Below are 14829 nucleotides of genomic sequence, written 5' to 3' on the forward strand. Positions count from 1 at the left end.
TAACAAGGAATATACAACAGATTTACATGATATTCTAATGAAAATCTTTGATGCATGGACTTCATAATGTCAAATTTCACTTCAGTGTCTGGAAAATCAAATAAATTTTGTGAAAAAAATTATCGCTGAAAAAGAATTTATATCTGTTACCGGCAAAACCCGATTTTAGGTAAAACCTGGTTTTGCCTAGGCCAAAGCCATATTGCCCAACCTACTTTAAGCATTTTTGGAAAAACAGAAATATCAGTGTCATTAGTGAATAATTTTTCACGTTAAATTTATTGGTTAACGAAAAAAACTAATTTCTATATTAGCTATTGCCAGTGGGTCATGAGCTTAGAACTAAAAAGGATTACAAACGTTCATTTATTGCAACATCTGGTGCTACTATGTCACTTTGAATTGCATAACAATCCTTTTTTTTTTACATAAACAAATTTTGGCCTTAAAATATGTTTTACAACTATATTGAAAATAGCTTTGGCCTCCTGAACGTGATTGCTAGCATTGAAATTAGTTTTTTTCATTAAATAATAAATTTAACATGAAAATTTTTAAAATGGGCCAGACAATACGGGGTTTGGTTAAAAATGTTAGGAAATTCCTATAAATTAGAAGGTAACTCGGGTATTGCCTAGACTATATCAGGTTTTACCTAAAAAGAAATGTTGGATCTTCAGAGCTTGCAATAAAATATGCAAAATCGATATTAATCAGTTTTATAATGGTCCTTCTATATGAGACTTATAACTGTGCCGTCAAAAATGTGCAACAATGCAAAAAATCAATTGAATCGAATTGATATGGATTTATCGAAATTAATTCAACAAGCCAAGAAACAAAAATTTTAGGTAAGCAGCTGAGATTTTAACGTTAATCACAGTAATAGAAACGGCGCCATCGTATAAACTTTCGATCGGTCGAATCTAACAGAACCAACACACAAACAGTTTATAACGATGAATGGCCCTAATTCACCGTAGACATTTAGCTAGAAATAATAACAAGGAATTTCTGCCCGGATCAGTTGCCTTTATCACCTTTGCGGGTAGATCAGGTGTATCTTTTAAATAGCAAGCAATTGCCGAAGTAGCACCGATTGCAAAAAAAACTTGTTCAACTTGCAAACCGACGAGCGATCGAACAATTCACAAAATGGGCGAATCGTACGCAAGCAACTATACTGGACTGACGAATTACGAAACTGTGAGCATCGGAGAATATACGGATCTCGTGGTCACAGAAATTACTGATACCAAAAATGATAACAAGGTGGTGAATTGATTTTTCTCTTACATATTAATTGTTAACAAGAGCTTCTGCGGTAGATACTGATTTTCGTTTGATTTTCGGTGCTGTATATTTCAAAAATATAAGTCTAAAGTATAAAACAAAAAACACTGACTGTACCCGAAGTACGATTTGCTATTTTAAAATGATATTCTAGTCTAAAGTCGAACAGTATTATTTATCAGTATTATTTAGTGAGTTGAAATTAATTTTTACATTACTCAAATGAGTTATTGAAAATGTAGCTTTGCGAAAAATGTAACACTATAACCAAATCAACGTTTCATTATCTTTTTCAGAGAGAACGACAGAGGTTCGAAGAATCGCAGATATCGATCGGACTGCAGAGCCAACTAGTTAGTTCGATAGTCTGTAAAAATGCGACAGAGATGTAATAAAACGAGTGAAAATTTGTTACAGGAGTACAAAACGAGCTCGAACGGGGACAAGTCGGAGCTCCTCGACAAGTCGCCAACGGAGCTGTACGCGATGCTGTTCAAGTTCGGCTTGGCAAACAATCTCGCCTGGCAAAGCCTGCACAACTTGATCGGATTCCTGAGCAAGCTGTTCCGCAAGCCGATAATGGACGAGGAGGAAGTGGCGGCGTTGGACAATCGCGACATCGAGATCCACGCGCTCTGCAAGTTCTGCCAGGCGCACCTGGGCGAGTACACGGAGGCCGTCGAGCAGTACGGGAAGTGTCCCCGCTGCCACGAGGCCATCGCCGAGGACTCGAATCCCAGTACGGACAACATGTTCATCCTGATGGACCCGACGGAGCGGATAAAGCAGCTGCTGGGCGCGTTCGCGGCCCACTTGGACGAGGTGAGCCGGGAGGCGCGCGAGAACCGCTTCGAGGACGGCCAGCGGGACTCGGTGTACGACGGCTCGCAGTACCGCTGGTTGCGCCGGGTCATCCGCGATCCCGACTACCTGACGGCGGTGCTGCACGCGAGCGAGACTCCCCTCGAGCGGATCGGCCAGAGCGACGTCTGGCCGCTCTACCTCGCGCTGAACGAGCTGCCGCCGGAGGAGCCATCGCAGCGGGTCCTCTGCTGCGGCCTGTGGATCAGCCAGAAGCCGCTCGATCTGCACTTGTTCCAGCGCAAATTCCTCGAGTGCGTGGAGCACCTGTCCAAGACGGGCCTGAGCATCGAGATCGAGGGCCAACGGCGCCGTCTGCGGCTCCACGTGGTGTCGTGCGTCGTGGACTCGCGGACGCACAGCCGCCTGCTGGACTCGGCCGAGCTCTCCGAGCTGCCCTACTTCGACATGGACAAGAGCTTCGTGCCGGACGCGCTCGAGTGCATCTCGGCGGTCGCCTCGCACATGTTCCACACGTACATGCGTCTGCTGGAGCCGGCGCAGGTCAGATACGCGAACACGAAGCTGCGGGCCCTGCTGCCCCCCTCGCAGAGCCTCGACTGGACGCCGCGCTTCTGGGAGAAGTTCGTGCTGTACTACAGCGTGCCGATCTTCGCGGACCTGCTCGACGGGCCCCAACTCAGTCACTGGATGCACTTCGTGTCCGGCGTGTACTTGCTGCTGAAGGACCAGACGAAGCTCCACGAGCTCGACCGGGCCGAGGCGCACTTGGAGCAGTTCGTCTCCCAGATGAGAAGTATGTACGGGCAGCGGAGCATCGGTCCGCAGGTGGATTCGCTGCTGCAGCTGGCCAACGCGGCCAATCGCTGGGGACCGCTGCGCCTGCTCTCGAGCTGGTGCTTCCAGCCGGCCAAGCGGGCCACCCTCGAGGCCCTGCGCAGCGCCCGCGGCCACCCGCCCAACTTCTTCGACTTGGCCAAGATGAGCTGCTTCTCGCTCGGTCTGGAAGCCCGCGCGCGCGACCCCCTCGCCGAGCCGTTGAGGGAGTCGAGATACAGCTCCAGCCGGACCGGGGCCGTGTACTTCGAGGCGGAGGCGATCAAGCTGCCGATGACGGGCCTCGGCCTCGGCGAAAACCTCGTGGCCTACCGAAAGATGCTCAAGGCCGGCTACCGCTTCGAGGCGCTCGACGAATCCAACTTCACGAGCTGCTTGGACAAGTCGTACGCCCTGCTGGCCGACAACACCTGCGTCCGGATCTATCAGTTCGTCGTTGACCTGGACAGCGAAGCCGAGCTGGTCGTTTGCCAGCGCATCCAGCTGCGCAGCTTCTCCAACGACAATCCCGATGTCAGGATTTACCTGCTCGACTGCGACTATCCGATCAGCTATACGGTCATCTACGCCGAGGATCTGGCAAAAGTCTGCGACATCGTCCACGACGATAACGACATGTACATCTGTCCGCCGCCCTACGCACCCTACGATTGACCTGCACATCACCTTCGACTCTATTAATTCACGTTTGCATCGTCATCCATTGTGCACGTGTACATGATTTTAACGATGAAGCAAGATGATTTGTAGGCAGGTAACGGAACGTTCTACCTGTTCAACTTTTAATTTTTATATATTGCAACATGACTCGGCAATGAACCGGACGAATCTGTATATTTGTATTTTTGTATGTAATTACGAAAAATAAATTGATGCTCGTGGAGGAGAAGCCCCTCCACATCTCCTTATCTCGTTTCTCCGTCTCTCTTTCTCATCTTTCTCGCCTTTCTTTCTTTCTCTCTTTCTTCCTCGATCGCGAACAGCCGCAGATAACGATGACAAAATTGCAGTGCATCGGATCCTCTTGGGCTTAATTGATAGGAGTCGTATCGAGGCTCGGTCGCGATCGATCTCATCGCGATTTTCAACTGCATCGCGCGCGAACAAATAATAAAAAAAAACAAAAGCAAATGTCATTGTCAGGCTGGACAGGCTCGAATCTGCGTACTGCGCTGCAACGTCAGTTGTTCCGTCCCCGGCGACAAGTGCAACAGCAGCAGCAGCAGCAGCAGCAGAAGGTCGTTGCGCGTCAATTACTCTGCAACGCAGCCGAGCACGTAATAATTCGCCGAGCAGCGACTAGTAGTGGCAGTAGTTTTAGTGCCGCTCGCGAGATCGACGTGAAAATGACAGACACCGACGGTGACAATGTCCTGGCCGAGGCTCTCAGGGATCAGGTAAACTCCAATTTCTCGCTTCCTTTTACATCGAAAACTGCGACTGCTCACTACTTGATCTTTGCAATTTCTGCTGCAAAACTTTTTCGAGGTTAATCAGACATCTGTAATTATATCATCGATTGCGAACAGAAAATCTTAAAACGATCGCGCCTGTACATAGCGAATAATCGCACGCGAAGCTCGACGCGAGAGATACGACGATAATTTATTCTCGCGTACTTACACGAAAACAAGTTTTTGTTTGCAGACGAGCGCAATGATAAAATTAACGTGACAGTCGATCGTTCGACTCGGCTTTTTACCAAGTCACGGCGTGGCGCTAAATTCAAACGTGCGAAATTGTCGATATACGTACTTGGTGCGATGCGATTGGCCGTGCAGGTGGTTCTTCTGTTGGACTCGATCAGCGGGATCGTTTCGTCGAAATCCATCTCGTACTAGCAGCCTCTGCGATCGAATCGACGCTACTCGAGCTCAAAACTTTCGCGTGAATTATTGCTCGCTTATCAATTATTTAACTTTGTTCGCATGAACGGCGATTGTCGCTATCGTTGATTCTTCTTTTTTCTTCTTTTCTCAACTTGGCACTTATTATACCGCGCGCACAAATTACATTATTATCGACGATGAAGCCTAATCTCCCCCTATGTCTGTGTCCCTCGGTCGTGCGAAATTCTCCTGACACTCGATACTTGCACTCGCGACTGTCCTCGAGTTTTGACACCAAAGCTCTGTATAAAACCGATGAAAGATGCAAAGAACGAGGCGCTTGAGTATTAATTTTGAGCATTTTTACGCGATGTGCGACGACAGGGACTGCAATACGTATTCGGCATCATGGGCCATCCGGTGATCGAGCTGTCGCTGGCCCTGCAAGCCGCTGGTTTGCGCTACCTCGGCTTTCGCAACGAACAGGCCGCTTGTTACGCCGCTCAAGCCTATGGCTACCTTACCAGTGAGTACTTGCAGACCATTGCGCAGTACATCAGAGATGTTGATTTGAATGTTTGCCGACTGACTTCTTTATTTAAAGGAAAACCTGCAGCTGTGTTGTGCGTATCGGGACCAGGAGTACTTCACGCGATCGGGGGCATGGCCAACGCTCAAGTCAATTGCTGGTAAATTTTTCAACCATCGCAACTATCTCTAATATATCGGTTATAACGCAATTCGTTCGATAGGCCAGTTTTGGTCTTGGGTGGCTCCTGTCCCCAAGACCACGAGGGCATCGGAGGCTTTCAGGAATGGTCGCAAGTCGAAGCGGCCCGACCCTACTGCAAATACTCGGCGCGACCGCCCTCGGCTGCTCTCATACCCTTGCACGTCGAGAAAGCCGTGAGACTCGCTACTTATGGCAGACCAGGTACTACTTATACTTGCAGCGATTTTTCTTCGCTGGCTGGCAAATTTAAGTCATGTAGCTATTTTTTATTCGTAGGTGCGGCTTACTTGGATTTGCCGGCGACTTTGTTGAAGCAGAAAGTGGACTCGTCCAGGGTGGTCCGAGTGAAGCCCGTGCCGGAGCCACCCCTCGCCTATCCGGACGCGAGCCTCATCGAGCAAGCCGCCGATCTCATCCGGAACGCCGAGAAGCCGCTGCTGATCGTCGGCAAGGGGGCGGCTTACGCTCGGGCCGAGTCGGCGGTTCGCGAGCTCGTCTCCGACACCGGCATCCCCTTTCTGCCGACGCCCATGGGCAAGGGCGTCGTGCCCGACACCGACGTCAACTGCGTCGCGAGCGCCAGATCCTCGGCGCTGCTGCAGAGCGACGTCGTCGTGCTGCTCGGGGCCCGGCTCAACTGGATGCTGCACTTCGGCAAACCGCCCAGGTACAGGCCCGACGTCAAGTTCGTCCAGGTGGATCTCTGCGCCGAGGAGCTGCACAACTCCGTTCAGGCCAGCGTGGCCATACAAGCCGACGTTGGCCCGGCTGCCCGACTTCTCGCCAAGGCTTTGAGAGACAGGCGTTTCAAGCTTTCCAAAAATCATGCTTGGTGGAACGAACTCAACGCAAAAGGAAATAAAAATAAACAAATACTAAACGTGAGCAACTTTTCAAATTACCTTTGTCGTGTGAACAAGTTCTTTGAATTTTTACAACATGGCTTGTGGTTTGTAGGAAATGAGCAAAGATGTCAGTGAGCCACTGAATTATTATGCAGTGTTCAAAACCATACAAGACTTCATTCCAGACAGTAAGATTTTCAAAATATCAATGACAAATCATTATTGTTCATTTATCATATTTGTTACTATCTTGCAGATTGTTTGATTTGTTCTGAAGGAGCAAACACAATGGACATTGGTAGAACAATGCTGCTGAATAATCTTCCCAGGCATAGATTGGACGCTGGTACCTTTGGTACTATGGGAGTAGGATTAGGCTACTCAATAGCTGCTGCGCTTTATTGCAAAGATAATCATCCAGAAAAAAGAGTATTATGTGTAGAAGGCGACAGCGCATTTGGATTTTCAGGCATGGAATTGGAAACTATGTTCAGATATAACTTACCAATAATTCTCATAGTTGTTAACAATAATGGCATTTACGGTGGATTTGATATTGAAACTTACAATACCATTAGATCAGCTGGCGATGCATCAGATGTGTAAGTCATTAATATTTTTTCTTTTTTTGTTACTTAACAAAATCAGGCTAAATTTTGATATAAAATTTAAATATTATTATAGAACACCGCCTAATACTCTTACACCAAATTCCCAATATGATAAAATGATGGAGATGTTTGGCAAAAGAGGACACTTTTGTAAAACTATTGAAGATATTAAGACTGCTTTGAAAGCTAGCTTTAAGGTATTAATAATACTGTGAGCTTGAGCTCCTTTTTCATGAATTGTTTTTAATATATAAAATTGTTTTTAAGGTTCAAGATGGTCCTTCATTAATAAATATTATGATTAATCCACAAGCAGATCGCAAAGAACAAGCTTTTAGTTGGTTAACAGAATCCAAACTGTGATATAATAAAAAAATAAATTTTATTTCTTATGGTGCCACGGATGAATACATTTTTATAAAGGTTTTATAGTTATCACTTTTTTGTAAAGTTTGTTTATACAAAATATATAAAAAAAATAAAAAAAATAAGCTACAAGGTTTATATCAATTTCTTTCATCGATTTTGTAAGCTTTTAATTGTTTGCGTAAGTTTTTCATTAATTTCAGAGAACTCAGAATCAATTGACTTCTGATTTTTATCATTTAACTTTTCATTATCTTCATTAAAATTTTCTGGTAAGGCATCTAAATCCACTCCTATTTCCTTTGCTGCTACCAACAATTTGCTATTCATCATCTTGATAGATTTTGGCAATGCTGAACCATCATCACTGAAAATGGCCCCAACCGATGCTATTTCAGTTTTTCTAAGAACAAAAAAAATGTTGGTAAAAATTGAATGTAAAAAAAATATAGAAAATACCAATAGATTTTTTCACTTACAGTTTCATCAAATCATCATTTATTGCAAGTAAAAGTTTTTGAACTTGAACATTCATGTCGTCGTTGCTTTTAGTCCCAGGCATTTTTGTGGTTTGAAAATTCTACGCACAGTCAATAACGTTTTCACTTGAAAAACACTGGACTTTAAACTACAAGAAAACAAGTTTGTGATTGTTCGAAGCAGAATTGAGTATCTGACAACTATAGTTGGTTGCGTGACACGTGTTGTCTAAATTGAACTCTTCATTAAAACGTGTAGAGGTCGCTTGGGTACATACACATAAATGACAGTCACCCGCGAAGTTTTCAAGATGTGACAAGTGTCTATGGTTACACTCTACTTGCATTCGAAACAGCAATCGATCGTAAGATTTTAACTTTTTCTAATTGATATGAGAGCGTACGCAAACTTGATATATGGGTTATAAAAGAGTTGATGGTTTAAAAAATGTGAACCTACAAAGCCTCAAAGTTGATTTATTATAGCTGCCTGGTAGATTCTCTCTATAGATTAAAATCTACTTATTCCATCTTAGATAATAAGTAAAATAATATTTATTAATTAAAATATGATACAGGTAAATTACATTTATTAGAAGGAAATATTGTATTTTTATCATATGTTATTTATTTATACGATATGTACAAAAAATAAAGCTGGAGAAAAGTGAAAGAGTACCACAAATCATTATAAATAATTATGATGATTATTCACACATTCTAAATGCACTTGTATACAATTGTCTGCTTTCTCACAAGTTAAATATTAATGAATCACAGTTGAACTATGATAGTAAGAGTTTTGTAATTCCATTGAATTATTTGTGCTTTTTGAGTTTTTCACTCAACTTTGGATTTTGTGTCATCTTTAAAGTGCAAGAAAACAATAGAAAAGAGAAACACTCCAAACATCATAGAAAAGGCACTGATGTAGTATGGATATGCGCTTGGGATAAAACGCTCATATTGAGTGTGCTGTAATGGCCTAACTGATACTTGTGTTGTACTGTATAAGTGTGTAAGACCTATACGAGTGTAATCAACCTTAAATTGATATACTCCATAAACATCAGGAATTTTGAATCTGGCTTCATAACGTCCATTAGCTACATGTTTCATGGTCTGCCTAACAAATGGATCTATTCGCACAAATTCCAATTGCAAGTCCTCAGCAACGAATGGTACCCATTTATCTCCAGAAAGTTGTTCCACATTTATTGAATATACAACATCATCCATAATTGTGTATGCTACAGGAGGCTCAGCTTCTCCTTTTTTATGATGGTGCACAAACGATACTCTAATGACTCCATTTTCTTTGAAAACCCACCTAGCAATAGCTTCAGCAACAGCTTGATTTCCAGACACTTCATGTTTATTTCCACCTTAAATAATACATAGTTTTAATAATACAGAAATATCAAAGTAAAAATGAGCAATTAGCAGTTATTTACCTTGAACTTTGTGAACAGGACTAGTAAATGCTTCATCACTGAAGAAGTATAAGGAACCAGAAAATACAACTCTAGCATTATTTCTTGCTTGTAAAGCAGCAATAAGTAAAGTATTTTTCCCAACTGCATGTGGATAATCCTTAACAGGCTTGTCAGGATGATAAGAGTAAGCAGAACTTGAAGCAGTAAGTAACTTTAAAACTAAAGGATTTTCTGGATCAGCAATGAGTCCAGTTCCTTGATACAATAGAGGAGATACTTTTCTGTCTCCAACAATCACAGGAGCATCAATTAGTTGGGATGGTTCAGCAACAATTTTGGTATGACGACCATAATCAGATACATCGTAGTTCATGTGATCTATAACACTAGTACCTACTTCGTCAATTTCAAAACCACTTTCAGAAGCTAAATCTCTAAGAGCATCACCAGTTTGTGAAGACCCAGCCACTAGCACGTTACCGCCTCCATCTATAAAATCTGTAATTGTTTCAACACTCATACTACCCCCAAATTCTTCCACAGTTGGAGCAAAAATTATCAGGTGATCATACAGATGTTCTCCATACTTTGATAAAACCAAGTTGGCATCATCAGCAAGTTTGAAAGTCAAGGTGTAGCCACTACCTTTAATCATAATTTTAAAAAAATGTTAGGATAGTTATCAGTACAAAAATAAATTATAATTGTTAACATATATTTTAATTTAGGATAATATTAAAAATTAAGTAAGACATGGTTAAACATAAATTTAATTCTGAGTAAAATTGAAATTAATTGAATGTTCCTCAGCTTAAAACCATATATCTACTGAAAATCGATAAAACTGCAATTGAATTGTTTGCTTCACTTAACATATTATTCATAGCTGTGTGCAGGCTAAGTCAACGTGACATCCGTATAAACAAAAGTATACGAGCGCTATGGGTCTTCTTAAGACTTTAAACGAAGCCACATTTTCGTTGGTTAAAATAGAGATGCATTTTAAACACCTAATATATATCAATAATAAGAGAGAAAAAAAGCATAAATCAATTGGTCTCGGACCTTGTAGCATCTTGAAAAATATCGAGTGCGTCTCCTTGATAGCCAGATTATCGAGAAGCACGAGGGTCGGGCCACCGGCTTGGGTCATCGCGATCAGCAGACCCACCAGAAGACATCCAAACATACCCTTAGCCGACTTCATCTTGAACTACTGAAAGAAACTTTCGAGATGAGTAGCAAAATTTTTCGACGACCGGCTCGAGGAACAAGAAAAGTCAACGGCTCTCGCAAAATTTGTTGTATGTTTGCGAAGACACCGGCTGCCGCGAATCACTGTATTTTCTTGCAGACGCGACGCAGCTTATTCTGCCACGAAGCCGCACACGACTGGTGCGCCAGATACCACGAGCAGCAGCTCGATCTGCAATTTCTGCTTGGTCGCAATCGTTATTCGTTACCCAAACGACCCGCTCTATTTAAATGCATTGAGACTCTCTGCCCTTATCGTTTTGAGAAAATTTGTCGTCCTACTTTTCATATAGGTCTTTTAAAACTGTTTGGAACATCGTTTGACATTAATGCAACTAACACTTTATTTGGACATTCGAATGTAAACCATATGCTATTCAAATTTCCAAATAGGTAAGCAATTATTTTATTGGCATGTCGTAAGCGATTATTGCGTCTAAAGTCCTATATCAAGAGACTCCCGATACCAAAATATAAACCACTCATAAACTCTCAAGCATCGCTGCTACTGCTGCCATCACTTGCAGGCTACAGTTCAAATGAAATTTTATCTTTTCTCGATAGGCGCAAATGTATAACAAATGAATTTAAGTTGAAAAGCTAATGGAAAACTAATGTACTAGATAAAGCCGAGTATTCTTTATCAGTAGTTAAAATCAATATTTTAAGATCAATGGTCTAAAAATAATAGGAGCAATTATTTACAATTATGTTTAAAAAAAAATTGAAAAAATTTGATTTTTACGAATAATTTAATTAACAAAATTACATATTCTTTTCATGAATAAATGATTTTACGTCATATCTAGCATAATGTAATTTTTGATAAGAAAGATACTGCCATTTTTTGATAAGATTACTAAAATTATTTTTAATGACGTTAAAAATTTCATTTAAAATGTTGACTTATTGGTAAGTAGAAACCGACTGTGTCGATCAGAAAGATCGACCCAGAAGTTTGGCTAGTGGACATATTGCGTCGATCTTTTCACAACGCTTTTAAAGGCCTGAAAAGCAAAAAAAGAAGAAAATAATAATCATTCAACTGCGCGAGTGCGACGAATTCTGCGCTTATGTTTGTCTCCCCTTCCACTGTCGTACTCGAGCCACCTACTCTCTCTCTCTCTCTCTCCTTCTCTCTTTCTCGCATGTACGCACATCTCATGCCAGCTGCGCGCTTACTCCGTGTGACTTAGCCTATGCTGCGCTGGCACACAGTGTCATCGAAGGATCGACCTCGAAATCGTCTGTGTACATACATATCGCTGCTGCTACACTGACACTGGCTGCTGACTGCACATACATATCCGACACGTACGTGAAACGAGCATACATACACGCATACGCACACCTTTCGATCATCTGCGACGAAGGTTAACAAAGATCCAAACCCAGTGCATTCAGTGTCATAGGATACAGATTTTACTAAAATATCACCATGGAACAGAATGCAGAAACCTACGAGAGTGTCTTGCTGGTCAAGAGCGAAGTGTTTGTTTTCAAAATCCCACCAAGATCGACTAATCGTGGCTATCGGTAAGACATGTCTTTGTTTTTTATTGTGTCCTGTTGAGCTGTCATCGTTTTTTTCCTCTCGATGCTTCTTTATATATAGAATGTGTATGAATACTCTGCGCTCGACAGACTTCGTTGATGCAATGCTTCTATTTTATTACTAATCATGATTGTCTACTTTCGACACCTAAATTTTCATTTTTAACTTATAATTTATTTTACTGATCTTTTTCCCAAATTTTTAGAGCTGCAGATTGGAATTTGCAAGAGCCTTCATGGACTGGTAGAATGAGGCTAGTAACTAATGGTGATGCTGTTAGTATAAAGTTAGAAGATAAGGCCTCTGGTGCTCTTTTTGCCAAATGTCCTATAGAACAATATCCTGGTATAGCAGTAGAGCCAGTTACAGATTCTTCTAGGTATTTTGTTCTGAGAATACAAGATGACAATGGCAGGTCTGCCTTTATTGGCGTAGGGTTTTTAGACAGATCAGATAGTTTTGATCTCAATGTAGCTCTACAAGATCATTTTAAGTGGTTAAAAAATAGAGATCAGATAGAGGAAGAAAAGAAAACTCCTAAACCAGAACTGGATCTCAGGTTTAAAGAAGGAGAAACCATAAAAATAAACATGAAGATCACTGTAAGTTTGTACTTAATATTTTATTTTATTATCATGCAAACATTTCATCCTGTAGCCGCATCTATATATTTGCCACCAACCATAGAGCTTTCACTTCTTGATTACTGCTCTGTGATTGTGCCCTGACACAGATACTTTCTAATTCAAATGAACATGGTTGATCCTGCAAATAAGAACAATATTTTCAGTGACCATTTTAATAAAATTCATTCATTAGATTATCAAATATTTTTAAAAGAAAAATGAATAATTATTATTATAGCATTCATTTCTTTAATTTCTTTGTCTGTTTATTAAATTTTTGAATTAAAATAGCTATAGAAATTAATTAAATAAAGATCCAATAGTTTATATGAAAAAAAAAACAGTTAATTAACGTCAGAAGAAAGAATGGCATTGTGTTTTCATGTATCTTATCTTTGTGCTGAGATAAATGTCACTGTCGTAGTGACGATTATTTTAAATTATCAAAAATGATGCCTCAATTTTTCCGCAAAAAAAATTTAATTCAATTTATCAATACAGATTAGAAAAGTTTTGTTATTTTTATTTTGAAAATTGATAAACTTAGTAAGCTTAAAAAATTTTTGTATTTCTTTTAGAAAAAAGATGGAAGCGAAACATCATCAAAAGCAAAAAAATCATCTGGCTCCGGTGTACTTCCTCCTCCTCCTGGTGGAGTGAAAATAGCGCCACCGCCTGCCAGGACTCCTACCATGTCACCTGCACACAAGCCTACACAGAATCCACAAAATCACTCTGGAACAGGACCCGAGTGGGGAGAATTTGCCAGTGCATCACAACAGCAGCAACAAGCACCAGCAGCTCCAACTACAAATGCCAGCTGGGTACAGTTCTAATGATTGTTTCAATTATAATGAAATTATGTTTAGAAGCACAGTCTTTTATCACTGTATGTATTGTTTCTACATACAAACTTATGAATTCAAAAAAATCACTTATGTTCCAAACAAAATGTATAAAAGTGTATGAATCTGCTGTTAGGCAGAAAAATGTAATTTAAAACGATATAAATATTATGAGAAGAAAAACGAAGACAAAAACACATAAAATAATGATGCATGCATGGAATTATGAGATTGTCCTTATGTTGTTTTTAACTGTGGCATTTGTGTGTCGTTTTTCATTTATTTAAACAGGACGAGACAAATCATAAGTCTTTGCATTTAAAACATTTCTATTGACTTAAATCAAAGGATTTCCAACTTGAAATTTGTTTTCCTAGATTTTTTTAAAACTACAGTATTAGGTCAACGATCTTTTTTTTATTAAAGTATTCAGAAGTTAAAATTCTACTTTTCTCAGTGTATTCTGATTTTATTACGTGTACGGTTTTCGCGCATGTGCGCAAGTCGTCTTTGGATTTTGTAAATATTGTTGTATTTTCAGAGCAAAAAGTACCCATGAATATAAATAAAAAAAATTAATATAAGTAGCAAAAGTCTAGGCCTATGAAAAAATAATGAATTGAAAAGAAACTGCATACTAAAGTAAATGTTATAACACAAACGAGTAGAAAGCATGCTCATATTGTCGATAATTAAAATCATCCGAAATTGCGTTAAATCAAAACAAAAAAAATTCCAATCGCAAAAAGTGACAACATTAGGTAAATGGAAAAATAATCGGACGTTGTGAGTCATGACTCCGCTATAAATGCATATATACATATGTATATATATACATATATTGCTTCTTCGTGATGACTATACATTGTAAAATATTATAACAGAATGTTAGAAAAGAGTGCAAGTGAAAAAAATTGATGTTATATGAACCATAATTATTATAACTAGTGCGCCTAGATTAAATAAAAAATACTCGATATGTGCAAACACGAACGAACGTTCTCTACTTGTAAAATTTGTTGATAACATAGTTAATGTAATTATAAACCTCATTCCATACATTTATTCGTGCAAAAAAAGCATACCTCTCCTCAAAAGTTATCGATTATTTATCGCCTGTCTATGCTATATGTATAAAATATTAGCATTGTAAAACGAATGGCACGTGCGCAAAACAAAAATGTAACACATATGTTATAAGCCAGGGTCGAGTTATACAGCACATCTTAATCAATATAAACTATTCAAATAAAATAATTGAGCGAAAAAGAATTGACAAATTTGTTTTTTACTAAAAT

The 14829-nt window shown here is 40.3% G+C and overlaps 5 protein-coding genes across 5 annotated transcripts; 3 read left to right on the top strand and 2 right to left on the bottom strand.

Annotated features, from left to right (window-relative positions):
* Positions 1-963: 963 nt before the first annotated feature.
* LOC106658795 lies at positions 964-3860 on the top strand. Its single transcript, XM_014380915.2, has 3 exons — positions 964-1272; positions 1590-1646; positions 1711-3860. The coding sequence occupies exons 1-3, from the start codon at positions 1156-1158 to the stop codon at positions 3604-3606; spliced, it is 2070 nt and encodes a 689-aa protein (XP_014236401.1). The 5' UTR covers positions 964-1155; the 3' UTR covers positions 3607-3860.
* Positions 3861-3995: 135 nt separating this feature from the next.
* LOC106658765 (2-hydroxyacyl-CoA lyase 1) lies at positions 3996-7489 on the top strand. Its single transcript, XM_014380873.2, has 9 exons — positions 3996-4349; positions 5166-5307; positions 5386-5470; positions 5534-5715; positions 5791-6395; positions 6472-6547; positions 6616-6961; positions 7044-7167; positions 7238-7489. The coding sequence occupies exons 1-9, from the start codon at positions 4083-4085 to the stop codon at positions 7331-7333; spliced, it is 1923 nt and encodes a 640-aa protein (XP_014236359.1). The 5' UTR covers positions 3996-4082; the 3' UTR covers positions 7334-7489.
* Positions 7336-8012, bottom strand: LOC106658766. The gene is made up of 2 exons (XM_014380874.2): positions 7816-8012; positions 7336-7739 (listed from the first exon to the last, which is right to left on the bottom strand). Exons 1-2 carry the CDS (start codon positions 7896-7898, stop codon positions 7487-7489), a joined length of 336 nt encoding a protein of 111 aa, XP_014236360.1. The 5' UTR covers positions 7899-8012; the 3' UTR covers positions 7336-7486.
* A 418-nt stretch (positions 8013-8430) lies between these two features.
* On the bottom strand, positions 8431-10631 carry LOC106658725 (dolichyl-diphosphooligosaccharide--protein glycosyltransferase 48 kDa subunit). The gene is made up of 3 exons (XM_014380809.2): positions 10317-10631; positions 9270-9896; positions 8431-9200 (listed from the first exon to the last, which is right to left on the bottom strand). The coding sequence occupies exons 1-3, from the start codon at positions 10456-10458 to the stop codon at positions 8656-8658; spliced, it is 1314 nt and encodes a 437-aa protein (XP_014236295.1). The 5' UTR covers positions 10459-10631; the 3' UTR covers positions 8431-8655.
* Positions 10632-11636: 1005 nt separating this feature from the next.
* LOC106659076 (NECAP-like protein CG9132) lies at positions 11637-14414 on the top strand. Its single transcript, XM_014381385.2, has 3 exons — positions 11637-12041; positions 12266-12662; positions 13265-14414. Exons 1-3 carry the CDS (start codon positions 11944-11946, stop codon positions 13520-13522), a joined length of 753 nt encoding a protein of 250 aa, XP_014236871.1. The 5' UTR covers positions 11637-11943; the 3' UTR covers positions 13523-14414.
* Positions 14415-14829: the final 415 nt, after the last annotated feature.

This window comes from Trichogramma pretiosum, unplaced genomic scaffold (assembly GCF_000599845.2).
Source record: "Trichogramma pretiosum strain Unisexual culture from Peru unplaced genomic scaffold, Tpre_2.0 scaffold10, whole genome shotgun sequence".
NCBI lineage: Eukaryota > Metazoa > Arthropoda > Insecta > Hymenoptera > Trichogrammatidae > Trichogramma > Trichogramma pretiosum.